We start from the raw sequence: 25,587 nt of genomic DNA on the forward strand, positions 1-25,587 counted from the left end.
TGACGGAGTTTAAAAAATTACATGTGTTTCACACTAGCGAAAAAGAGGCCTGAACGAACGCTGACACGTGCTTTTATCCCTACGATCGTCAACCCAGCCTCTCCGGTCATCGCTCCAACGCTGCTTCGGGCTCCTTCGGGATCTACGAGACGACAGCAGCGCCCTCTCTTGGCAAACACCGCAATCTCGTTCGGTTTGTTTTAGTCATCTTGGTCGGACTGTTTACATTTGTTAACAAAAAGGACGCCATGTTTTACAGCAACTTATAAAGGTATTTAAGAAGCTGTTTTTCTGCTTGATTCGTTGTAATTCTTCATGATTTTAATTAACACAAATGTGTTTTTCTGGAGCAGTTGCTTCATCTCTGTTGTTTACTTCTCTGTTTAAATAGCGATAATTTTCTCTGGAGTCTGGAGATTCAAAATTATATGCAGTCAAGTCCCAATGGTCAAGGAGCCATCAAACGCAAGTAGGCAAAATACGTGATATTGTCATTAACTTCAGGAAAACATCTATTGAATGAAAGGCTCGATTAAAACATAGGCAATAATCCTCAGTTTAAATCACACCAGCCAAGAGAATTGGCTTCCATCATCTTCTTGATCATTGTACTTCACCGGATATTTCAGATTCCACCAAATTATTAAATTAAATAAAGTAAAATTAACAACTACCAGCAATTGGGATGAAAACCTCTTTTTAAAGACCTTTAAGTTTGCGTACACAACGGAATTCTGTTGCATAGCCTTGTAACCGTGCCGATTAGCTAGTACCTCCAAAGACACAAATCTTGGACTTGAAAAATTAGAATTGAAAAGCTAGAATTCATAACACAGCTCTTCACCTTTATTATCTCTCACCTTTGCTAATTTAACTAAGCTATTAGTTGTCAGAGTGAAGTCGCCATATACCGCTGGAAATTGTTAGTCTGAAAAAAAAAGTTTAAATCATTCTGCATCACGGATTGCGTAATGGCAAACACTGAGACTGACACGACGCAGTAGTTCACCTTTTCCGGCTTACTTCGACAGCCAAGTTCAATCTAACTCTTCCGCGAAACGCCTGGCTGGAAAAACTTCCTTAAAAAGTCATCAAATGTAATTAGCCGTACATAGAACGCGACCGAAGTGCGGCGGGAGTTTCGCACTGCCTGGGTAACGATTTACCAGTAATTATTTCATGAAGTTTCCCCATTATCCTTTCCGCCTCATCCGCGCCGAACCCACGGCTTGGAGACACTCGACACTATCGCAAGGTTTTGATGTGAGTCAGCAAAGTGGCAGTAAAATGGTTCCGGAAGTTCGCTACTCGGGCCCCACTACACGTGTCCAACGGGCCCGACCCGTGGTGGAGTGGAGCTACTGCTCCAGGTTGCAGCAGACCTGAAGTAATGCGAATCGTCTGACGGTGAGTTTCCCGAGACTGCAGCATACTGCGTGTTCGTGGCATAACGGAAAGGAAAGTTCGTTGAGCGAAAAGTCGATGGGAGTGTTAACTTCATCCTGGACGAGAACCGTTTTGCCGGGAGTCTTCATCTTTGCCGCAGTGGAAGTTTTGTTACGAAAGTATCCTTCCGTCCTGCGGAACGGCTTCCTGCTCGCCCACCAGCTAATCATTCACACAGGTCGCCATATTAATCTGCTTAACGACCTATCGACCCTTAGGACCGTTACGCTCCGCGCCGTACGGTGGCAGGCATTCACGGTGGCCGTGCATCGGGGAAACCGCCATCAGCGCCAGCGGCGTAGCAAATTCGTTTAATCCTAATTTAATTAAAAAACATCAATCTTCGTCCGGGTGGTTCCGTGGGGGGGCCCGTTCTGCCAACACGAACGCGTCAGCCATTCGGACTCCCTTTCGCATTTTGCTTCTCGCTCGTTTCGCTCGACGATTTTTAGGTGCTTCGACAGTTCATCTAATCGCGTTACGGCGTTACGAATCCGAGCTAAGTCTCTGTTGGTCCTAGCGAAACTACTTTCATTTCGGGCTTTTTATTTCGCTCCCGTGAGATTGGCGAATGATGTTGAAATATATCCCTGTGCTGCAAGTGTCCGGAATGTACGGTGGATTAAAGAGGGTAGAAGGTTACCGTGCTGGGCCGCGTTGAATGTTCTACGTATTTTTTACTTAAGATATCTTGTAAAAATTTGTAGCTTTTTTGAATGTTTTTTTTCGAGAGCATTTTATCATAACTTCCATTTAGAAGATGATGGAACTTCGTTAAAATTTTGCATTTTTTTGTCTAGTAAAACGTTTTGTTTGGTGTCCCGAAATGGTCACAATTTCAATTCGGAGCTGTTAGACTTCCGTTCTGAAGGTCGCTGTAGTGAATCAGTGCACACTGCCCGCGCCAAAGCTACATCAGGCGCACGTGTTTTTGGCGGCATCCGTAAGCAAAGGAATCGAAATTAATTGGTCCTATTACAACCGCTAACCGCCGCAAAGCGAAGGCCTCCGAAGCGTTTCATATCAGATGTTGCACATTCGCCAAGCGGTACTGTAGGGCTTATTAATCAGCTCATTCCTCATTTCGCTCGACGCCGAGGAAACGCTGCGGGACAGGACATTCTAGCATTCTTCTGCGCCTTCCTATCGAAGGACGTTTTGTGGAAGGACTTTGCGAAAACCAATAATGAGGGTGGTTGGTAAATGGGTCGATTTGTTAGGAAAATTTCCACACATAATTCAGTTCTTGCAGTGGCAAACGGCACGGAGAGATGGCTATGTGTATGGACACGCATGCCTGTTCGTTATTACTTCGCATAAGTTGTGCACGGTTGAGCTGACGTTGTTTATTTTATAGTACTAATCAGCCTTGGAGTATAAAACTGGAGTGATAAATGAGCGTTTGGTGCGGTGCGGTGATACACACGACTGTAATTACTCTTCCACGTACAAGTGAAATGTTGCGTAAGATTGTTTGTTTGTTTTATGAAAGTTAAATAATATTAATTAATAACATAACATGCACACTCTGGGAGATTATAAGCAACGAAGTAAAGCTTATAGTTTGTCATTCATATTTGAAGTTATATAACACAAACTATGAGCAATAAAGAAATCATTTCTGAAAATGGATTTTATTTAGTCTAAAATAGATATAACACGTCGGTTGATAATTGTTTGGCATAACACATAGATCGCGCTACAAAATTTAAATTCAAATCAGTTAGTTAGTACCAACCTTCAAACTTGACAGCACTTGGACCATAACCTATTAAGCTAGAGCAAAAGGCATGGAAAAGAAGGAATTTCGCGTGATGATAAAGTATTGGTTTTTGAAGGGTAAATATACAGTTGTGGTCAAAATTTGGCTTTATGAAGAGTTTTTGGACACTGCTCCACCAAAACTAACCTTAAAATTTTAGTATGTTAAATTTAAACATGGTGACAAGCACTGAGGACGGTGAACACAGTGGACGCCCAAAAGAGGTGGTTACAAAAGCAAACATTAAAAAGTCCACAAATTTATTAAAAGCAACCGTAATGTGCAGTTGATCAAGATCAACCAATCCATCGCATTTACAACGTTTCGCATTAAAAGAAAACCCCAATGGCTCTGCCTTACCTTATACGTGGCACTTTAGCTAAAGTGCCATAAGTAGCGTTTTACCATGTGATCGTAAAAAAATAAATCTTACATTTTAGTTTGTTTTTGTTTTTTGTTGCTCTCCCACTTTTATCCACCACATGTGCCCAGCACTCTTCCTTGAAACCGTGCAGCAGCTAAAGCGATAGCGATCAGCAACCATAAATTCGCCGCCCAACCCGCTGACATCGTTGTCATCGCTAGGTTTCCGCAACAAAAAAAGCCACCTTTACCGCACGGAAACCGCACAAAGTCCACTTATGGCACGTATAATTTGTCAAGCGTCGATCAATGTCTGATTTACGATCGTATTATGCGTTGCACAATTGCTTTCCTGCATGTGCATGGGAGTTGTTGCCGTTTGTGTGTGTGTGCTTTTTTGCTTAAGCGTGTGAAGGAATTGAGCGAATCGGTTTCCTTCTTACAGTATTTTTTTGTGTTTTGCTCTGGGACGTCCGAAAAATATGTTCGGCAAACGGGCAGCCCAAATCGTCCCAAAACCACGAATAAAAATATCGAAGACGAAACTCCGGCATACCGAACAACAATACGAAGCAAAACAATTCAATTCGATGATGAGAAATGTGAAAACAGAATATGCCAACCACGAAAAACTGCTCTCTGCCCATACGATGCGTCCTTAAAAAGGGAGCGAATCATTCTAACATTCGCTGCATTCCTGCGGCCATCTTGTGGGACAATGGGGGAGGGATGGAAGATAAGGATGGAAAGACTAGTGTACAGAAATAAGAGTAGCAAACGGCATCTTTTCTTTCTCGGCAATCGACAAGCTACTGTTTGAACAGGATAATTTTAAATTCGTCCGACTACTGCAGCGCATCTCGCGACCGTATTGCCTTTGAACGTCTTCGCCGAATCCGTGATAAGTTCGTCTCATTTACACACAATGGTACAACGGTTCCCGATGGTCTGGAACCGGGGAAGGGACGGAAAAGCCGCCCAGTATCCGAGATGCGTGCAGATGAAACATTCGAGGACAACAGCTTGGGCGAACAATACCAAGAGGACGACCTTACCATCGAGGTCTTGAGATGGGCATATTTTTCTCCACAGTGTGGATATATATATATTTTTTTTGGCGAATAAAAAATTCTTACATTTGATTCAACGTTTTCTGTCCACTGTCTATAAAGTTGGAAGCAAGTAGAGTAAATGTTGGTGCCATGATCTGGGTTCTCCAGTGAGGAGTTGAAATAGACAACAAATTGTGGGCAAATAAGATGCAATTACCCAATAAACTTAAAAATCTAAAGTACCGGAACTATTGTATCTCAGAAAAAGGATATTCAGTCCATCGTTGGAACCTTCCTAACAATGTATTTGTAAACATCGCGAAAGCTTTTATTCACATGCAAAAAAATGCTAGTAAATTGCATTAGCGCGCAATTAAAGCTCGACGAATAGACGTACGCCGCACGTACATCGTACCGCCACACTCGCTCACCAACTCGCCAACCTAGACTTTAGTGGGGATGATTTATAGCTCACGATATCGCACCGTGCGCTGCTAATTAATGGCGCTCCGAGCTTGATCCTTAAATGGGCCGTCTTAAACGGTGACGGAGGTGGAAGGGTGGGAGGTGTGGCGTAGGGGGGTAGTAAGAGGTTGACCACGTGGCGGCACAAATCTAAACGAATAACGTACAAACCGTACCTGGCGATCGATAAATTCACGCCTTGTGTACGACCGTTTGCCCATTTGCAATCATCTCACCACGCCGGAGCAAATGCAAATTCCCCGACTGTTTTCTAGGTGCACCATCTTGTGTGAAGTTAGCGTTCTCTAGTGCGCGCACGTACTGTGAGCACTCGTGGTGTGAAACATGGTGCCTGCAAGATGCAGCAAGCAAGCAGATGTAGATGTATTAGGTGCGCAAATAAATAACGGCCGTTTTGTCAAAAGTATATTTTTACTCGTGCCATTTTTGTTTGTAGAAATTGGGTCAATCAAAGTATTGGCCATTATTATTTATTACTTTTTTTCCACCTTTCGGGCAAATCGCGGATTCCTTTTCGGACAAAATGATACTTCTTTTTTTCGATGATACGTTGACGTTTGTAAACGTCAAAATCGCGCCACAGTCCACAGTGGTCCCATCGATTTCGAAACGGCCGATATTTTTTTGCGGACCTAATAGAAAAAAGGCTTCACATTTCAGCGTTTGGAAATGTCATAAATGTTGGGTTCCCAGTTTTGCAATCCAATATCCTGACGGTGTTGATCCTCTCTCTCTCTGTTGGTTGAAGATGATTGCAGTTGCATTGCAATTTAATGCATCGCCATATTTAATGTGTCCGACCTTCATTGGAGTGCTGGGGTAATACCAATAGATAGTCCTGGAAAGAGACATCAGTGTAGCTACCAACAGCTGACAATCGCCGTTTTCAAAATTAATCAGTAGATAATTATTGGAGCTCAATGTCTGCTTGCAAGCCTGAGCAATTCGTTTCAGTCTCACTGTACCTTCTGTTCTGATTACACCGACCAAGCGCACCACGATGGCAGATCATCCGATCCACACCCTTCATCGGTTGATTGAACGACAGCGACTTCTGCTGAAACTGATCGGCTTAGATTCCTACGATCGGCAGTTTCGTGTCAACGGACTAACCGTCATGGTGGTGTTCATGGCATCACTATTTTTCGTGATATCGCTTTACGACTTGGTCCTGTTCAAGAATGACATGTTTAACTTTGTCTTTGTGCTGATTACGATCTTCTTTGCCACCATCGGTTTCGGTCTGATAGCGGTATTTTTGACGTACAACCATGTGTTACCGGACTTACTGGACCAAACCTACTATACGTACCGGCTGGTGAAGGATGACGAGCGCGAAATGCACATTTTAAGCTGGTACACGCAACTTTTTCAACGCGCTGTTAATGTGTACACGGTCATATTCATTGGGACGTCCATTGCTGCAGCCATATTTCCTCTCGGTGTGTACTTGTTGTACGGTGAGCGTGTGTTACCGTACGGTGTAGTGCTCCCATTCGTGGATCCATCCTCCCAGGTGGGGTACGAGCTGAACTACATGTATCAGGTTAGCTGCATTATCTGGACACCTCCCGGGCTAGTTGCATCGGAGTGTATGGTGTTTGCGCTGGTACTCAATATCTGCATTCAGTATGACATCCTGGAGGTGCAGTTACTAGACCTAGACGAGCTAATACGTTCGCATGGTCCCATGCGGGAGGTGTTGATCGCGCAAAAGCTACGGACAATGCTGCACGGTCAGCAACGGCTCGTGAGGTTCGGTTTGGTAAGTGAGTGAGCACTCAGAAAAACTTCATTTCTTTATTCCTTCCCGACAGCTTTATCTCCAGCATTGAAGATTCGCACACGGTACTCTCAGGTGTGCAGGTACTATCGCTTGGACTACAGATTGTGATCACACTCTTTGTATTGCAGTTCGTACGTATTGTCAAACGGTCTTATTTGTCGTGTTTATGTTGGCTCGTTATTTTTCTTTTACTCTTTATTAGTCTCTCTGGATCCCTGGCCTGGTACTGATACCGACGTTCTCACTGCAACTCTTTCTGTTCTGTCTGCTCGGCACCATCATTGAGCATAAAGGTGACAAGTTTTCGGACAACGTATATGACCTTACTTGGAACGAGTTGTCAATGGTGGATAAAAAAAATTTTCGCCTATTATTGCTTAGCTCCCAACATCCCAAAACACTGACATGTGCGCGTATGACACCGATCTGCTTGAATCTGTTCCTAAATGTGCGTAAGGGTAGTGTGAGATTCAAGAAATTACTACTTTTAATAGTACTAAATGGTTAATCTTTCTTTTCAGATGTCGCGAACGTTTTACTCATTTTTCATGATGTTAGGAAACACCACGTAATCATATCCAGAGACAAACGAGAGGTCACTGCAAGCTATTCATTTACATCGCATTCCAACTTGTAACGCACAATATTCCAACACTTCAAGGATTTGCCTAGCACGCCAACGCGGAGTTCCGCTAGTGTTTTTTGTAGACATCCAGCATTGTTCAAAGCCAGAAATGACCTCGATTAGGGGTTTAAATATTACAGCAGCACATTTCGTAATTCTACCGTAGGAACCCCTATTGCATCAGAGTTAATTATCTTCCCACCCCAGTTTTGTTCATAATTACTTTGAAGTGTGTTTGCAAAAGCGATTCGGTAGAAAGGGTTGGCTGTGTATTAGCTCATTGAACGCCTTGGCTTGCTAGTTTCAATATGGCAGTGGTCAGCGGAAGTCCGATAGACCAGTTCGATCGTATCCTGTCCTAGCAGTACCACATCCTTCGCATACTGGGCGTGGACGCATACACCAAAGTGCTCAATGTCAATCCACGTTCAGTGACGGTGATGCTGATGGCGGGACTATTTATGGTTGTCTCGTTCTATGACATTTTGCTGCTGTTTCGTGACGATCTGTTCCGTAAGTCGTTTGTGATGGCCACCCTAGGTTTTGGCTTTATCGGTTTGTCGCGCCTTGTTGGGGCGTGGGTATACCGGGCTGACATGCCAAAGCTGATGCAGATGGCACGGGACACGTACCTCAGTGGAATGCAGGATGCACGACAGATGGTCATCCTGCGCTGGTATACGGAGATATTCTTCCGCGGTGTAATGATCTACACGATCATGTTTCTGATCGGCGCTATCCTCGCATCATTCGGTCCGGCCCTGTTGTTCCTATACAACCACGAGAAGATACTGCCGTTCGGTGTTTACCTGCCGTACGTGGACCCGAACAGTCAGACAGGCTACGAGCTGAATTATCTCTACCAGCTTAGCTGTATCCTGTGGACACCGCCCGGATTGACCGCCAGCCAGAACATTTACTTTGCCTTTATTCTCAACATTTGCATCCAGTACGACATCCTGCAACTGGATTTAGCCGATCTGGATGAGCTTTTGAGCCGGATGGACCAGCACGGTGACGACAACGCCGTGCGGGAGAAGCTTTGCAAAATAATTATCGGTCAGCGACGGTTGGAGCAGTTCGTGCAATATATTGAGTACATCTATTCAGCACAGGCAATTGTCGAGGTGGTGTCACTGTCGTTAGAGCTCGTTCTGATGCTTTACGTGCTGCGTACTGTAAGTTGGACGTTTGCCCAACACGAAAGAGTTTGATGGTTTTGTTTCTCAGAGTCTGTGGCTACCGGGGTTATTTCTGATACCACTCTGCACGATACAGCTGTTCATCCTGTGCGTGCCGGGTATGCGAGCTGAGTAAGAAGAACAAGCGCATCTTTCACTTATTGCTACACCGTAGTCAACATCCGAGCCGACTCACCTGTGCTGGAATGGTCAAAATTGATTTGAATCTGTTTCTGAATGTACGACAATTTCCGGTGATATACGTGTTGTCTTCTTGCAGGTCATGAAGAAGGTGTACTCCATTTTTATGATGATGAAAAGCATGTAACAAGAAAGGAACGGTTAGAGAGAAAAAGAGAGAAAGATAGAGAGAGTGAGGCAAGAAAGAGAGGGAGAAAGAGAGGAGGTGATCCCTATTAGAGTTGAGAATCATCACTCTTTTCAATGATTTGAATCAGAGTCAAAGTGTGGGTTTAAAGATTTGAAACCTTTACCCACTCTTTTGAGATTCATTAAAAAGTATAACACTGCATTAATGTTTTTACCACTCTTTTGCGTTTATACTCACTCTCACTCTCTGTGCCGACTAGAAACTCACTCAGGAGTGAGTAAAACTTTTGTATCACTCTTCGAATTATAATCACTCTGTAAGGGTGAGTAAAACTCTTTTACCACTCCTTTTGGATTGAAATAATTCGGTAGGTGTAATGAATTATTCTTTATAATTTTTTAATATATAATTTGTTTTAATATCAACTTATTTCTTGTACATTTATTTTTCTATTGGCTTTGCCAATAACATTCATCGAAATTGTTTATTGCAAATCACAGTAAATATAATTTCATTTTTCAGTTCAACATTCATCAGTTTCATTGAACTGTTTTTTTTTTACCATGTACTGTTAAAATTAATGAAAAATGATTGATTAAATGAAGTTTGCATTTCGGGTTAAATTCATAACAAATTGGAATACGTCTCTTATTCCGGTTTTCGGTATCAAAATGAATTAAAAAATAAAATGCTTGCTGTCCCTTGGTCCTCCTAAAGAACCATTGCATTGTTTTACCATTTTTGCCATTTTACTTTCATTATAATAACCCATTTTAAATAAAAGGATTTTATTTAACATACTTTTTCATAACAACACCATTAATTAGTTCAAATAAAGAATAAAGAGAGATCACTGGGAATAATATATATAACATATTCATGCAATACCCACGACTTTGTTGTAGAAATTTAGCTTTACGCACGAGGTGAACTAATAAAGGTGAATCAAACGTCGAAGGGGAAGATTCAAGGTTAATTACAAAATTGGAAGTAATTATCATTGTAGGATTGGATGAATGGTGTAGGCGTTCGGTAATTATGAGCGTATGTTTAGAAACGTTAAAGGATATTCCAGACATTGAACCTTCTGCATGATTCTGCTGTGTAAATTTTCCGAAAGTTGTTTGCTCCGATTCATTGAGGTCCGATAGTGCAGATTACATGCGTCCAGAGTTCCCTAAAGATCTGGATTTTGTGATAAAGTCAATGTTATCTGAGGTCTGTGTTGGTTATAGAATTTAAAAGAATCTTTTCCGTGCGTTACCTGTACACACATGATTACCTTCGCACGTCCCTGCCCATACTCTACAAACTTCAACACCACCATCCATCACGGTACGATCTCGCTCACCTAAGAGACGCTAAGAGGCGAGCGGGAAAGAAAACGTGATTCCGGATGTTGACATATGCCGCTTCTCCTGCGCCATCGTACGGGCGAGTCGTGAGCCCTTTAGTCCTCTGTTTACTTGTTTGCCAAGCGCTCAAAAGCGTTCGCACGCATCACCCGGGTACTGTTTGATGAGAAACGTGTTAATACATTAATTTGTCTAATTAATTTCATATCGCAGACCACGTATATACGCACCCGCAAACTCATCGTCCCGACGACCGGCGGAAAGAATGTTTATCGATGAACACTTTTCGGTCGGCTTTTGGGGCCCGATTCGCTGGCGTGGCCCTTGGGGACTCTGACCCCGTATGGGAGCAGGGGGCTGGACCCGTACCGTTGCGACAGACGCATCGGGACGCTCCCGTTTGACGGGATTCCGTGCTTGAATGAGCAGCAAACTCGAATAGCTGCACGTTCTTGAAAGGAAGTTTGTGTGCGATTGTGCGGCTTGCACTGTCTTTTCGGAGGTAGGGTAGGCGAAGAAATAGAATTGTATGAACGCTAGTGAAAGCAGTGTAGCCTGTTTGAGTTGGTGTCCTCGTACGTCTGCTTCCTTCAATCGTACCACTCGATGGTTAACGTCACGCTTGCCATCTCGCTGTGTGCTGATATCGTGGGCGTTACGAGAATGGTTCTATATACGCACAAGCGCACGCAAACCCCTGGTTTCCACTTATGCATCACGTTATATGCTTCAGCAGAGCTGGAGAGTTCGAAACTTTTCAAACTCAAACATCGACAACGTTGGTAATCGACCTCGTTGGCCAAGCAGCGTGGTGGTGCGGAAGCAAAGTGGGTGTGAACAGACGATAAACGTGAACGTGAGCATTGCTTCCTCTTTCACGAGTGTTGCTGGCTGGGTATTAGACTTAGGATAACTCTCAATTGCCCCAAACTGTAACCAGATTCCATCGAGTTTAAATGTCACTAAACAAATCTGCTTTTTTTAACTTAACAAAACAAGATTTATTTCTATTTTTACAAAGCTTATGTCCCAACTATATTACTAAAAGAAAATCAGTTGTTTCCAATGATTTTTGCTTATGTTTGAGTAGTTATATATTTCTTTGTTAGAATTATTCAATTCTAACATAATTTATAATTGCAGACATGATAACAGTTCTGTACCTTTTCTTCATATTGTCCAATACAGGTTTGATTAGCAGCTCAAATGGCGGAGTCTGTAAACTTATGTTCTACGTTTTCTATTGTCGTACATTCAAGACAGTTTGCATGTGGACAGCGGCGGATCAAACGGTAGGCGGAGTAGGCGGTAGCGCAGTCGATCTGTACAAGACAGGACCACGGAAAAAAATCATTTGGACCATCAAACCTCCGAACGCAGCACTGACTATCCTACGGGTAAATAAAGTAAAAAAATAGAAATGGTAGGCTTAAACATCCTGAAGATGTCGTGCCGATAAAGAAGAAGGAGTTTGATTACACTGCATACTTCTCTTGCGTAGCCGTGTAACCGGGCCGATATAGCTAATGAAATAAAAAAAAATATCTAACCAAGGATAACCAATTTTCTACCTTTTTAATTAGATTTTGTGCTATAAATTAACTCTGCCGCTAAATTTCCAAAAATCGCACAATCGGCACAAGTTGTTTGGGGCCCCCAACACGGCGAGGCCCTAGGCGACCGCCTACTCCGCCTACCGTTTGATCCGCCGCTGACTAGATACATCAGTGGAATAGTTAAACATTCTGCTTTGACAAAGCATCGTAAAGCAGTGATGTTTATTTTACTCTCCGTCCAATAAAGCTTGCGTTATGGTATCAATAACCATTCAATATGGCAATACGTAGTTACCTGTTTGGGTGGTCTAATTAGAATTTGCAACATTGTCAGCTATCTTCATGCAACACTGAGTAAAATAGGGATGTGGAGCTTTAAAGATTGTTGTACGACATGCTGTTTTATTAACCGTGGTGTCAATGACCAAAATTTACACCTTTATCTCTACGACCGGTGTACCCAGGAATTCTATACATTTTGTTCGGGGAACATACAATTTTCGCCATAAAACTTTGATAACTTTGGTTGTATTGGAAAATAAAATGTCATGCTTGGAGCACAAAGCCGTCCAATTAGTTTTCTTTCTAATAACAAAGAGAGAAATTTAACAACTCATTAAGTATTTTTTATTCACGTTTTTGTGTATGAAAACCCAAGTTTTTGACAGATAACACTCAAGGGTGGCTCAAATTACGTGAACTAATCATGATATTTTCTAATTTTCTTTTAATAAGATGCTCATATTCAACCAATGTTTATTCTAGTATATATTTTACTTCTTTCTAATAATTATTTCACATAAGTAATAAATATAAACAAGATAGTGGTTCGACCAAGCATTTCTCAAAATTCTCAAACTAATCAAACAAAACGATATGTGTCGATCTCATTCGTGATTTCTTCTGCATCTTTGAAGCTTACAGTTTTATCGCTTATCATCCCTTAAAGCATTTTATATTTAGTCATTATTCTGGAAACAAATTGAGTTTTCATACATAACAACGTTCATAAAATACTACTTTTTAAATACTAATTTCATGCCTGCCTTCGTGCTTCAAGTATGCAATTTTAGTTACCACAGCAATCGAAATTATTAAAGTTTTAAGACGAATAAATAATGTTCCCCCGTTATGGTTAAGCCATATTTAAATTAAAAGTTATTTTATTTTGAAAATGGAAATCATTGTCGTGTAACCGGTTGTAGAGTTGACGGTTAATATAACTGGAACTGTTGTTTGGATATTTTGCGTCATCAATGGCACAATAAATTCTTAAAACTCCAATAAAGCCGTTCAAATATGAACGAAAATAAATTACTCATCTCTGACGAATTTTATCTCCAGAAGGTAATTGTTTATTCTAAAGCTTCAAGAATATCTGGAACGAAAAACAAAAAGCTAAACCCACCGGCTAAAGGTCACTTCCGCCATCACACAGTCAGAAGTAACCGATAAATTGATTCCCATATTTTCCTTGCGGTGCAAGTCTTCGAACTTTGAAACCGCGCACCGGACACACCGAAACAGCTTGCTTAATTTATGCCCACACTAACCAACTTCGTGCGCAAGGGCTCTCCCCAAAGATCACCGTTTTACGGTCTCCAATGCCGCCTGGCAAACCGCACACATGCGTGGCGCGTCGGAGTTGGTGCCGGTCATTACGCTTGGAACGGTCGAACGTCCATCATTCCGAACGTGTGACGGTCGAGGCATCAACTTCCATAAAATATGATCGAAATCAAAGTAGCCAACCAAAGAAGCTATTAGGCTAAGACACTGAGGTAGGACTCTCGCTCGCGATCTTTCTCTTTCACTCCTCCCACACCACCCAACCTGGCCCGGAATTCACCGTTAGCCCAGATGGTACGGTGATCGTGAAGGGATGTGGAAGGGACGAACACACGCCAGCATTCCCACCGCACGCAATAACACGCCACTCGACCGTGGCTGCAGATCAATCCGGTAGATAGAGAAATCAAAAGTTGTCCAAAGATAACACCGAAGTGCTAAAATTTGGAACAACGCGTCATTTAATGCACCGCTGGAGATTTTCTTGATGGAGCCATTCTTCAGGTTGCGGAAGGTCACCGGCCCACCGGCTAACCGTGCCCGGTTCTTTGGAGATCTTTGGAGATCCATTTCAGACGTGGATGTGGACGCCTTCACCGGGACCGGAGCATCATAGTTCGTGTTCCTCTGCGTCGCTACCTGTTGGGGCACTCTCGTTTGAGGGTCGGTAAATGTTTGACCCGCGGGTGCGGAGTGGGGTGTAGAGTGAAAATCTTGTTTCGTCTTTTTTGCCCCTTCTTCTTCTGGTATGTTCACTCACAGGTAGACAATCTACGGGGCATGTCTAGGCAGCCCACATCGAGTTACACTTCGTCCGGACCCGGGCTCGTGCAAGAAATCAAATCAAATCGATCCGAACATGATTAAGTTGACATAATCGCCCAGGTACTCTGGGTTTAAGTTTGGAACAGCGCGAGCAGCGAGTTGGGGAGGGGGGAAGGGAAAATGGATTTTGATCGACGACGGAGGCCAAACGAAGTCTAAGAGCGAATGGCAAACGGTTCGATTACAGCGCCCGACAATCGTACCCTTCCAGGTGAGCTGTTGGGGAGGTAGATATACTAGGGTTTTCTTGGAACTCAACTGTGACACGGCGAAACATGGACATCGGTACGGTGGACGGACATTTTCATAAAATTCTGATAATTCATTTCATCGCACCATGACATCCGTGGACAACCGTACGGAATACCTGATGAGGATGGTTTCTATCTGCGTTGCGGTGGAGCACATGCAATCACCGGGCGAGATAAACGGGATCTCCAACAATCTCAAGCAACCCGTACGGCTGGAGGTGGTTTTTGCTAAGGGTGACGCCGCGTACTGGTCCGGTGCTCATTTGCGCAGCATTCTTCCGCACGGCAAAATTTGCATTGTTAATCATCATAGCGCAACAGTAATCAAGGGGCTCATTGTCTCTGCGTGAATTCCTGCTGTCAGCTTGGTCAGGAAAGGTGTTAAGGCATTAAGCGACCGTGTCGGAGTGTTGAGGTGACGGAAAATAGCCTGCGCAAAACGGTGCAGTTTTGATTCTACGGTATCTCGATGCAAAAAAAAACTGATCACGTAGCCACTAGGTGTTAAGAGTGATAAGAGTGACTCCTGCAGATCGTATTGAAGCTAGCTATGTAGCTTCAGCACCCTTGACTGCTCCGAGGGCAAAGAACGAAGAGCTGTCAAATCTATTAGACGACAACGACTGATGAACGGTGCGGTCCGCCGTAGCAAATCGATTAATTGCTGGTTACGAGATTTATCGATGTCAACCTGGAACAGGATCGTGACACCAAGCTACATTTGATTTACTGCAGCTTATCAATTAACCCTACCACAATGTAACCGAACTGGAGAGTTCGTGTGTGAGTTTTTTTTTTATTTAGTGCCCTTTCGTTCAGTGGAGGATCAATCCCCTTGGAGGCCCAGGGCGGAATTTTTCAAGGGGGGCCCATAATTTTGCTACGGCATTATCGGTGTTAGGGAGATGTACTTCAAACATGATGTAACAACACCAGCAAAGTCTTGGAAAGAAAGCTCCCTTGCGTACATCTCAGCGTTCTGTTGCGTAGCCCTGTAAACGGGCATAGTAAGCTAGTCTCTATATATAAACGTTTTTATGCGCTAAGGAGAACGATAACGCCACTACTTGGATCGCCATTAGCTGGTACGAAATTCCATTCTAAACCAGCTGTTTTCCGATTTCCGATACCAGGAGAGCATCCACGGAAGAGGTAGCACCTAGTACAGCAATTTTGCTCGAAAACCGCCGAAAGGTGTGCAATGTTTAAACACTAACTTTCCCGTTGGTCGAGAAAAATTTCTTCGAAAACTACCTGTTTCCGAATGTATAATACCAGGAGAGCATCCACGGAAGAGGTAGCACCTAGTACAGCAATTTTGGTCGAAAACCGCCGAAAGGTATGCAATGTTTAAACACTAACTTTCCCGTTGGTCGTGAAAAATTTCTTCGAAAACTACCAGTTTCCGAATTTAAAGTACCAGGAGAGCATGCACGGAAGAGGTAGCACCTGGTACTGCGCCGTAAGGTATGCAATGTTTATACACTAACTTTGCAACCAACTTGCAACGCAATGCGCCGTAAGGTATGCAATGTTTATACACTAACCTTGCAACCAACTTGCAATGCAAGTTTGGTGCAAGCAAGAAACTTGCAGCAAGATGGCGCGCAAGATGGCGCCCAACTTCGTACTTGCATGCAACAAACTTGCATGCAAGCTTGCATGCAAACTTGCATGCAAGTTCTTGCAAGCAAATTCTTGCATGCAAGTTTGCATGCAAGTTTGCATGCAAGTTTGCATGCAAGTTTGCATGCAAGTTTGCATGCAAGAACTTGCATACAAGAACTTGCATGCAAGAACTTGCATACAAGAACTTGCATGCAAACTTGCATGCAAACTTGCATGCAAGTTTGCATGCAAGAATTTGCTTGCAAGAACTTGCATGCAAGTTTGCATGCAAGCTTGCATGCAAGTTTGTTGCATGCAAGTACGAAGTTGGGCGCCATCTTGCGCGCCATCTTGCTGCAAGTTTCTTGCATGCACCAAACTTGCATTGCAAGTTGGTTGCAAGGTTAGTGTATAAACATTGCATACCTTACGGCGCATTGCGTTGCAAGTTGGTTGCAAAGTTAGTGTATAAACATTGCATACCTTACGGCGCAGTACCAGGAGCTACCTCTTCCGTGCATGCTCTCCTGGTACTTTAAATTCGGAAACTGGTAGTTTTCGAAGAAAATTTTCACGACCAACGGGAAAGTTAGTGTTTAAACATTGCATACCTTTCGGCGGTTTACGACCAAAATTGCAGTACTAGGTGCTACCTCTTCCGTGGATGCTCTCCTGGTATTATACATTCGGAAACAGGTAGTTTTCGAAGAAATTTTTCTCGACCAACGGGAAAATTAGTGTCCTGGTCCTGGTGCAATTTCGTTTGTACTTTAAAGTCACAAAGTCGATATTCTTCTCTGCATTTAATTTATCACATAGAAAAAAATGTTTTATATAACCAAGAAAGATATTTTTGATCAATTTTCTACCTTGTAAATAAATTTTTTTTTGCTATAATTTAACTTTGTTTTAAAATTTTCAAAAATCGCACAATAGGCACAAATTTATTGGGGCCCCCAACACGGCGAGGCCCTAGGCGACCGCCTACTCCGCCTACCGTTTGATCCGCCGCTGCTTTCGTTCCTAACAAGAATTCTAAAACGTGGCGTAGAAGCAACTACGCAAATGCGAGACGTTCTCGCGGAGATCAAGGGTGATGGACAATGGGTGTAAATTGGTCCGGCAACCTGCAGCGTTCTACAAGTATTAGCTAAATGCATGTATCCCATTAACACCTTTCCGACGGCCACGGTTCCCGCCCGGCATCGCCACGCACAAGGCGCGACTGTTGCATTTTTGTTTTCCATATTTTGATTTATGTGCCGTACGGTTGGCTGGTGCTCTGCTCGTCCACCACCACAAACAACATGACACCTTCGCCACCGCACACACGCAAGAAGGCGCGAATGTGGAAAACCCTGAAAGCGAAACCCGTGCGCCGATGCTGAAGTCAATTAGCTAATGGTTTCGAGTGGCGATAGTTGCATGGGATTACGCACCGACCGTAACACCGGTTGGTATTTCAGCCGCGCCGGTGCTCCGATTTGAGTGTGTGCGAGGTTGTGTGTATGTGTGTGTGTGTATGTCCACCGATCCACGGTGGACGACGCAGTTTCTCACAAATGTCACCTAACAAAGTGACGGCCATCAATATGCTGCGGCTCGCACGGACGTGAGCAGAGTTTGATCCTGATACCCTCTGCCTGGCGGAGACCGGGCGAGCCATCGTGCCTATCTGCCTATTGACGGTGTGCACGGAAACCCATGCTTCCTGACGCCCACGCTATCGATCGGGGCCCGGCCGGTCCACCAGTTGCGTAGCCGAGGGGGGGGGGTGCGTGATAAAGTGGCAACTATTATTGCTTTCGCCGCGTACGCGTCTGTCAGTTGCTCCCACCGGTTTGCCGGTGGCAGGTGACAAAATGGTTGCTCGCTTTATGCGGGTGCTAAATGGCTGCCGGCCATTAGTCAACCGGTGTGTTTTAGCCGGCTCAGCTCGACGGAATGTTCGTGCGCGAAAGGGAAGAGCCAGCAAAGGAGGACGTTCATTAGATCATATCGTGGCGGTGTGATTAATATTTCAGTCATATCAGACTGCTGCTGCCGAACGGTTCGTGGCAAACCCAGCGGCAAACTGGGCACGATGCAAAACCTGTGTGTGAGATATGGCACAGTCAACCCCGGGGCTGCCGATTAGAATCTAAAACAGATAAATTCGCATAATTTAACAAATGTCTCCGATATGTAAACACTACGCAAACGATACAATCACGCGACCAAGTGTGCTTCCGCGTACCGGGCGCGTTTTGAGGAGTCTTTGCCGGACGGCATACAAGCGAGGCAATGTTTGACTTGGAATTGCCATGTTAATACATAGATTTTAGACAGCGAAGTTGCTGTTTTTACTTGTTTAATATTGAAATGATATCTAGTTCCTCCGGTGTGCTATTGGGCAATAAAGTCAATATATCTGTAACATTTTGAGGTGCCAAAAATGGCATGAATGTTCAATTTTGATAAAAATCTAGCAGAAAGTTCTCTTTAGCACACAGTTAAATGGAGTCTAGTTAAGGAGTTTGTAACATTTGTGGATGCAAAAGATAAGAGACTTTTCCCGTTATATTTTGATCACTGGTTCCTCCTTGTGCTACTAGTGTTAACTCATTGAAATGAGTCCAAAATGCAGCTCATAAAGGAGTTCAAGAAATCAAAAATAACGACAATTTCAGAATACCTCACATTCAGTAAAATCCGTGAGGTACTAGCTAATCGGCCCGGTTACAGGGCTATGCAACAGAATTCCGTTGTGTACGTAAACTCAAAGATCTTTAAGAAGAGGTTTTTTTCCGAATTGGTGGAAGTTGTTAATTTTACATTATTTAGTTTATTAAAGTTCATTTAGTTATTTAGTTTAATAAAAAACTATTTGGCAAAGCATATTCCAAGTCACACAGAGACATTGTGATTGTTTTAGGTTTTAACAGACCTTGAGCTTTAGCGGCTTCGTTCGTCTCTTAGTCTGATATAGCCAATCTACTGATCTGGACATCAAGTGTCGTGTTGTAGATATTTAGTCATTGCAGTGGATTAGTCTAGAACTTTGCCCAGTTGCCTTGCATCACGAATCAAATGTTTCGTAAAAATATACGACACGTCCTGTTTGAATTCAGCTACCACCTGAACCGCACACTAAACCTAATGTTCTAAACCCGTAATGTTTCTTGTGCTAAAGAAAACAAATAATAATAAACACTTTCAGATGTATGTTAGTATAAAGTACTTCTTCGAGATAGATGCTTCAGTTTAGCTGTCCTTAATCCTTAAGTAATCTCAATTAAATGACTTCTTATTTTATATGCCGAACATTGCATGATGTCACGCACGCTTTCGATGGTCTTACATGAAAGATCCATATAATATTCCATCTAGTCCAGAATTCAGTTCACGACATTAAGCATACCAAATCGATCCGTACATGTTCCGCACTCTCTCATAACCACAAAACCTGAACCCTCGCCATTAGATTTTATTGGGTTCGGGTTTTTTCTTCAGCCCAACTACCGTGTAAATGTAGTCAACGATACTGGTCTCGATATCTTTAAAAGCAGCTCAACTTAATTGTACGTGAAGTCTAGCCACCCACAGTCGGTACCGTTCTGCCAGCTTCATCGGTACGTGGAGATCAACAATGGGCAATAAAATGGAGGGAAAACTTCCCCATTTTGCTATGGGCGACCGGGCCATGAAAGCAACATCAGTTCCGATCTTCATGCCGTGGGGATTAAGTGATCCAAAAGTGTATGCAAGCAACTTATTGACCACCACGGTCACGGCCGACGCTGAAAGTGGTCGAAGGACAAGAAAAAAGGAAACCCAGGAAAGTGTAGATGCTTACTGCCACTGCGTCCCGAGGATGCCGCCTTTAATATCCGCCCGGTAACCGAAGGCTACATCTCACATCTTCCGATTGGAATCGATGAATTAAATACGAGATGTCGTTCCTTTTTGCGGGACAGCAAAGGGCTTCAGTTGGGCTGCCGTTGCCCATCCGTACCCATTTGTATCTTCGGTTAACCGACCATTTCTGTACACGGCATACTCACAGCACACACGCACAATATGTACGATAAATATCAAAAAAATTGTTGCGACTGGAGTGGCCGTTAGGTATGGGAAGCGGAAAGAAACGATTTGCTGAAAAAAAAAAACAGGATCGGTTCGTACGACGACGCGATCCGTTTAAAATCTGCAAATCGCAATAGCGAATGCGAATGCGGACCGACAACAAAGGCCCCCGTGGCAGACTACGACGAAGGTGTGTGTGTGTGTTCCAACTGCTGCTGTTGTTGGAATTCTGAGGCGAAAAAAAATGGAACCAGCGTATCCCCAAGTTTAATGTAGCAATTGAAAATTACAAGCATAAACCGGTACGTAGAAGGGTTTTGGTAGCTGAGGAAGCGAAAGCAACTGCTGCCGGTGAAAACCGATGCAAAGTTCAATGGTGCATCGCCGGTGCCGGTTTGGATAAGGGCACCGAGTGGGAGAGGCGTGAAGAAAATATGAAAAATATGTTCCATGATTGTCATCGCTTTTGTCGTGCGATTGCATACGGAGAGATTTTTCGTGGATGCTGCTGCACGCTATACGGTGGACAGCGTAGCAAGCAACATTTTTGCACCATTCCGGTGACTTCCGTGCGGTGTGCATTTTATGCCATTGGGCCCGTTGGTACGAAATGTCCGTCAGTTAGGCACTGATCATTCAACGCGTTTGTGTGCGTTTAGACAACAGCACAGAGTTTTGTAAAATCACCGACAGTATAAACTCCCGGTTACATCAACTTTTAAAAACCCCGAGCTGTCAAACATTTTCTGTGATTCAATGTCTGAAGGTCTGAGGGCTTGAAGGCGCGAGAGTTTTGGAGTTTTAAAACTTGATATCTTCTTTTGTTTTCAGCTTGGTTGTTTCCGCTATTGCGTCGTTTGGGACATTGTGGCTTAAATGTTGCTGAGGGCATATTCATATACCTTGTATCCCTGGCCCTGGTTGAAGGCCTGCAGACCCTCCAGTACTGGGCCGGAAGAGGTTAAGGTGAATATTTTATGAAGTTTTAAAGAATTTCAACAAAAAAGGTACGACGGCAGGAAAATATGTAGCGAGACGCTTAGTCACGTTTGTTGAATATGGCTGAAGTTCTGCAAAACCTCTCGTATGGGATATCTTTACCTTCGCTTTGCTCGGTTCGTGTTCGGCTACTTACCGTTTTCTTAGCGGAGTTTTTATCTCCCCATTTAGCTGCTATTGGGCAGGCAACCAAACATTCCAGTTGATTCTTCCTCATCGATTGTCTTACTCTTGTTTGAAGTATGTTTGTGGAAAACTTTCCCTGAAGCATCTCCTCCTTAACTCCATCCCGATTGGCTAAAGTTTTGATGTTTTAGTTTGCCCAAACCGTAGAATATATCTTGCCGAGACATGCTTGGATGGGAAATCTCTTTGCACGATGGGTGTCAATGTGCTCTTTTCACTCGTTGTCCACATTTCGACACCTACTAACACAATTCGCAACAGAGTTCAACAGAGCGAAGTGGTCGGAAAAGCTAAGCAAGACTGATATGTGTTTTCAGTCATGGCAGGCTACTCCGCTAACTTTCTGCCACAGGAGATGAAAACTAGTTACCAACCAATAACGGCCTACGGCAGAGCTTGTATAAAGTTCTGAATTATGGAATTAAAGTTGCTGCATAAAGTACGTTGCGGAGTAGCATGTGTGACAGAGCGTGTTAGGCAGTGTTAGGCAGGCTGAAGGTTGTGGGTTTTGTGTAACCTCTCGTCAAAAATCCGATGGGAAGAATCTCTCACTCCACTCACCAGTTCAAACTGCACCCTTTGCCATGTGAAAGCGGGCTGGGAGAAAGCTACCATAAAACCAATATAAATTATTCATAATTTAATTAAATATAGTAACGATAGCTGTAATTACTTCTAGCCCATGTTCGAAGTGATCGGGTGGTCGTAGTAAGGGCACTGTAAAATTCATCACCTTACAGTCATGCATACCGAAGTGTTCCTACCCGCCGGAGACTCCGGGAAAGGTGTTGATGTGTGTGCATGTGTTTTAATTTCGATTATTTCCATACCCGCACCTGGCACCCTTTATTCTCGACAGATTAGTTTCCAATCTTACACATGCTTAGCACCGGAAAAATGGATTACACTTTTCATGTGGGCTCGAACATGAAAGCAGCCGTGAGCACTAAAGAGGGAAGCGTTCGAGATGGATATGCACATGAGGAAATTATTTACAAAATGATAGAATAGGAATGTCCGAGTTAAAGTCTTTCCTTTTGGCGAGCTAAATGGGAATGCGAAAGTAAACTATGCCTAGCAGGGTAAAGAACAAGAATTAAGACATTGTTATCAACTATGTCCATTTCCTAGACACACAATTATTCATTGAATATAGGTTTGACTGTGAAGTCGTGAAACAATAATCATTGATGTATTGTTTGGGCGAAATAAAGTACACTACGAAAGGTGACTATCCATCTTTACTGATATTGGTCATTCACATTTGAAATAGTATTGGGTGAATCGGATTCAGATTCATGAATCTTAATGAATCTTCGAACTTAATGAAGAAAACTGAATCTCTTGTTTAAAGATATTCACTTTCCCCCCACGCTCTCTACCCGATCATCAAGGAATTGCTCTGAGGATTTATGAATCTTTTGAGAGTTGATTCCGGGTTTTAATGAATCCTCATTGGAGATTCCTAAGAATGTCTTTCCTCAAAAGATTTATTAAGAGCAACACTAATTTGAAAGTAATCCTACTGAGAAACTGAATTCATCTTATGCTACGTTACGCTATGTAGTACGGGAATAAATCGTTGGAGGCAGATGAGACTCTACAACCTTCCTATATTATACATATATTCTTGCAGTATAAAGGAGAAGGAATTCAACTGCGGAGGTCTATTCCCGACTCCAGAGATAACACAAAAAAGTAGCACGAAACACAAATTATCTCACCGAAGATGAGCAATAAAGTCACAATCATCATTAGGAAATTACAATAATTATTGTTACATTACGCGTGATTGACACGGGTGGTCTAACCTGTTTCTGAACGCAGCTACTGCAGAAGTGTAACAACCAAGCCGGAGAAGATCTGCAGGAAACAATTGACACCGGCGGTTTTGTATGATCCAGCAAAGCATCAGGCATGTGCTATCTGGGAGAACCGCAAGCAATGCTAATAATTGAGCATATATAATCGGAATGGAATGCTGCGAGGAAATTAAAGCAGGATTAAGAAACAAAACATCCGAGAATAAGAACAGCGACGGCCCAGTCAACGCGGAGCTGGTTGATTGAGCTGTTTGGGTAAGAAATGGGAACAGCTGGCAACACTGTCTTCTTCACTATTTCCCACCTTATTCTTCACCGCCTAAGCTGCGCGACATATTGCATGACAATCTGGAGCATAATGGATTGTCATCGCAGGCAGGAGTCGTTCTACAGTCGGTTTGTGTGCTCTGCTCATCTCGTACCGCGAAAGCAAAGCGTGCGCAAAAACGTCAACGGCACAACTGTGCCACACGGTGCAGAAACAGACGGGGGAAGCAGAACCTCAACACTGTCATTATCGTCATCTTCATTACCGAACGCGAAGACCATCATTACTGGCAGATCAGCAACGTGGTCCTTACCCGAAGGTAACAATAAATATTTACATTTTACTTCACCGGCACCGCCAGATATCAATCAATATCTGGTGTAATGTTAGCAGTGCCGTCATACGACTGGTTCGGCTGTAAATGCACAAACCTGCCACACCGGGACGACGAGCACCCCGCAGGAAGGAGAGTACGAGACTCCGTCTAGGAACAGGAATTGGCAGAGATGCCGAACGAAAACGCGGGGTACAGTTTTGCATGAAGAAACGGGCGCGATTGATTGCATTGTGCACGGCTAGACAACTTCCTCGGTGCCGATTCTATGAGCTGACGAACAAGCAATTATAACGTCACTTAGGATGACGCGTGAAGCTGCAACCCGTGGGCACCTCGGGAACGGGAACTGGATGGCAGGCATGGGATTTGTCTCAAGAATGTCCGCTTAACATGGGAAAGGTGTTGGTGTACGGCCAGGTGACTCCGGTGTGACCCCATAGGCACTCGCTCAGGGTTGACTTTAACTGACAGGTATAACAAAGGTGGGATGAACCGCGACACTTATCTGCTCCTATTCACACCTAATCGAAGGTGTCGAAGATCATCTCGGCGTGATGATCAGTTTTGTGAGGTCTTGTGGATCTTGTAAAATGCGATGATGTCTAGTGTGTACTTCAAGAATTGTACTACCTAGAAATTATACTTCAATGTTGGAGCAAAATTCCTGAACAAATTTCGATTGCATCTTCAACAGAAATATTTGTATTAAGTTTCAGACGTATTACTAAAGTATTGCTAAGCATTCTCTTTCTCTCTCTCTCTCTCTCTCTCTCTCTCTCTCTCTCTCTCTCTCTCTATCTCTCTCTATCTTTCTCTCCCTTTCTCTCTTCAAATTTCCAAATGGCCTCAACTGATCTGGTTTCAATATCTTCATAAAAATATCTTACAGGTTCTCACCCCCTTCCAAGTTTCTAAATTAGGAAAAACCATCAATGAATAAGCACGTAAAACGTCTTTTTACCTCCAGCAAAAACGTCCATAGTTTTGTCCGATCGGCTACCTGCTGCTGCTGTTATGGCAGCGAATCGATAAAATTCAATTAGCATGGCGCTTCCGCCATACTTAACACCCCCTCCCCTCCCTCTACCGTGTTCGTTCCTACCATGCTTACCATGCTGGTGTGTACTTTCCTATAACAGCAATCGAATTCGTACCGCATTTCGATAAAAGGCCCAAACAACCATGCGTTGAGGGGGCTGAAAAAGAAAATACGCATACCGCGGGAAAAAACGCAAATGGTACGCAATAAAAAATTATAATTAAAGGCAAACCAGTAGCGCCGACTTTTGGTTCGGCTGCGTTCACAGATGATGTACGTTAGCGTAATAGTCACCTTCGACCACCGAAATCAACGCAGGAATTTTGTGAAACGTTGGATAGCGGTGGAAATTCGTAGCCTTACTGGTGGTAGGTTTGTGTGCCATTTTCCCAAAGCACGGTAAAGGTAGTTGCGTTGGAGCATAAACAACGGTAGAAGCATTTCCGGCACTGCTCGGTTTTGCTTTTATAGCAAGGTTTTAAGAAAAAGTTGCACTTCATTAATGGGATTGGGTGTTTGGATTATGTCTATCTCACTGTTTCGGTGTGTAAAAATAGAGTTGTGTATGCTCTTAATTTCGTAAGAATTGGTACAGCAGGAACAGGATGTTCGCGTTCCGTTTCAAAACAATCGAAACATGTAACATATTGCTATTACGCTAGATTAATTTTATA

At 43.3% G+C, this 25,587-nt stretch overlaps 1 protein-coding gene and 1 pseudogene across 1 annotated transcript; both read left to right on the top strand.

Annotated features, from left to right (window-relative positions):
* Window positions 1–6,109: 6,109 nt before the first annotated feature.
* On the top strand, window positions 6,110–7,467 carry LOC128306458 (putative odorant receptor 83c). Its single transcript, XM_053043979.1, has 4 exons — window positions 6,110–6,864; window positions 6,927–7,026; window positions 7,098–7,358; window positions 7,417–7,467. The coding sequence occupies exons 1-4, from the start codon at window positions 6,110–6,112 to the stop codon at window positions 7,465–7,467; spliced, it is 1,167 nt and encodes a 388-aa protein (XP_052899939.1).
* Window positions 7,468–7,828: 361 nt separating this feature from the next.
* LOC128306459 (uncharacterized) lies at window positions 7,829–14,379 on the top strand (annotated as a pseudogene).
* Window positions 14,380–25,587: the final 11,208 nt, after the last annotated feature.

Source organism: Anopheles moucheti, chromosome X, assembly GCF_943734755.1.
Source record: "Anopheles moucheti chromosome X, idAnoMoucSN_F20_07, whole genome shotgun sequence".
Lineage (NCBI taxonomy): Eukaryota > Metazoa > Arthropoda > Insecta > Diptera > Culicidae > Anopheles > Anopheles moucheti.

What these genes read in the sequence shown, in the direction of transcription:
- LOC128306458 (XM_053043979.1), top strand. Translation starts at nt 6,110, where the DNA reads ATGGCAGATCATCCGATCCACACCCTTCATCGGTTGATTGAACGACAG. An exon ending in GGTCAGCAACGGCTCGTGAG is followed by an intron (nt 6,865 to 6,926) that starts GTTCGGTTTGGT and finishes CCTTCCCGACAG; the next exon opens with CTTTATCTCCAGCATTGAAG. An exon ending in CACTCTTTGTATTGCAGTTC is followed by an intron (nt 7,027 to 7,097) that starts GTACGTATTGTC and finishes ACTCTTTATTAG; the next exon opens with TCTCTCTGGATCCCTGGCCT.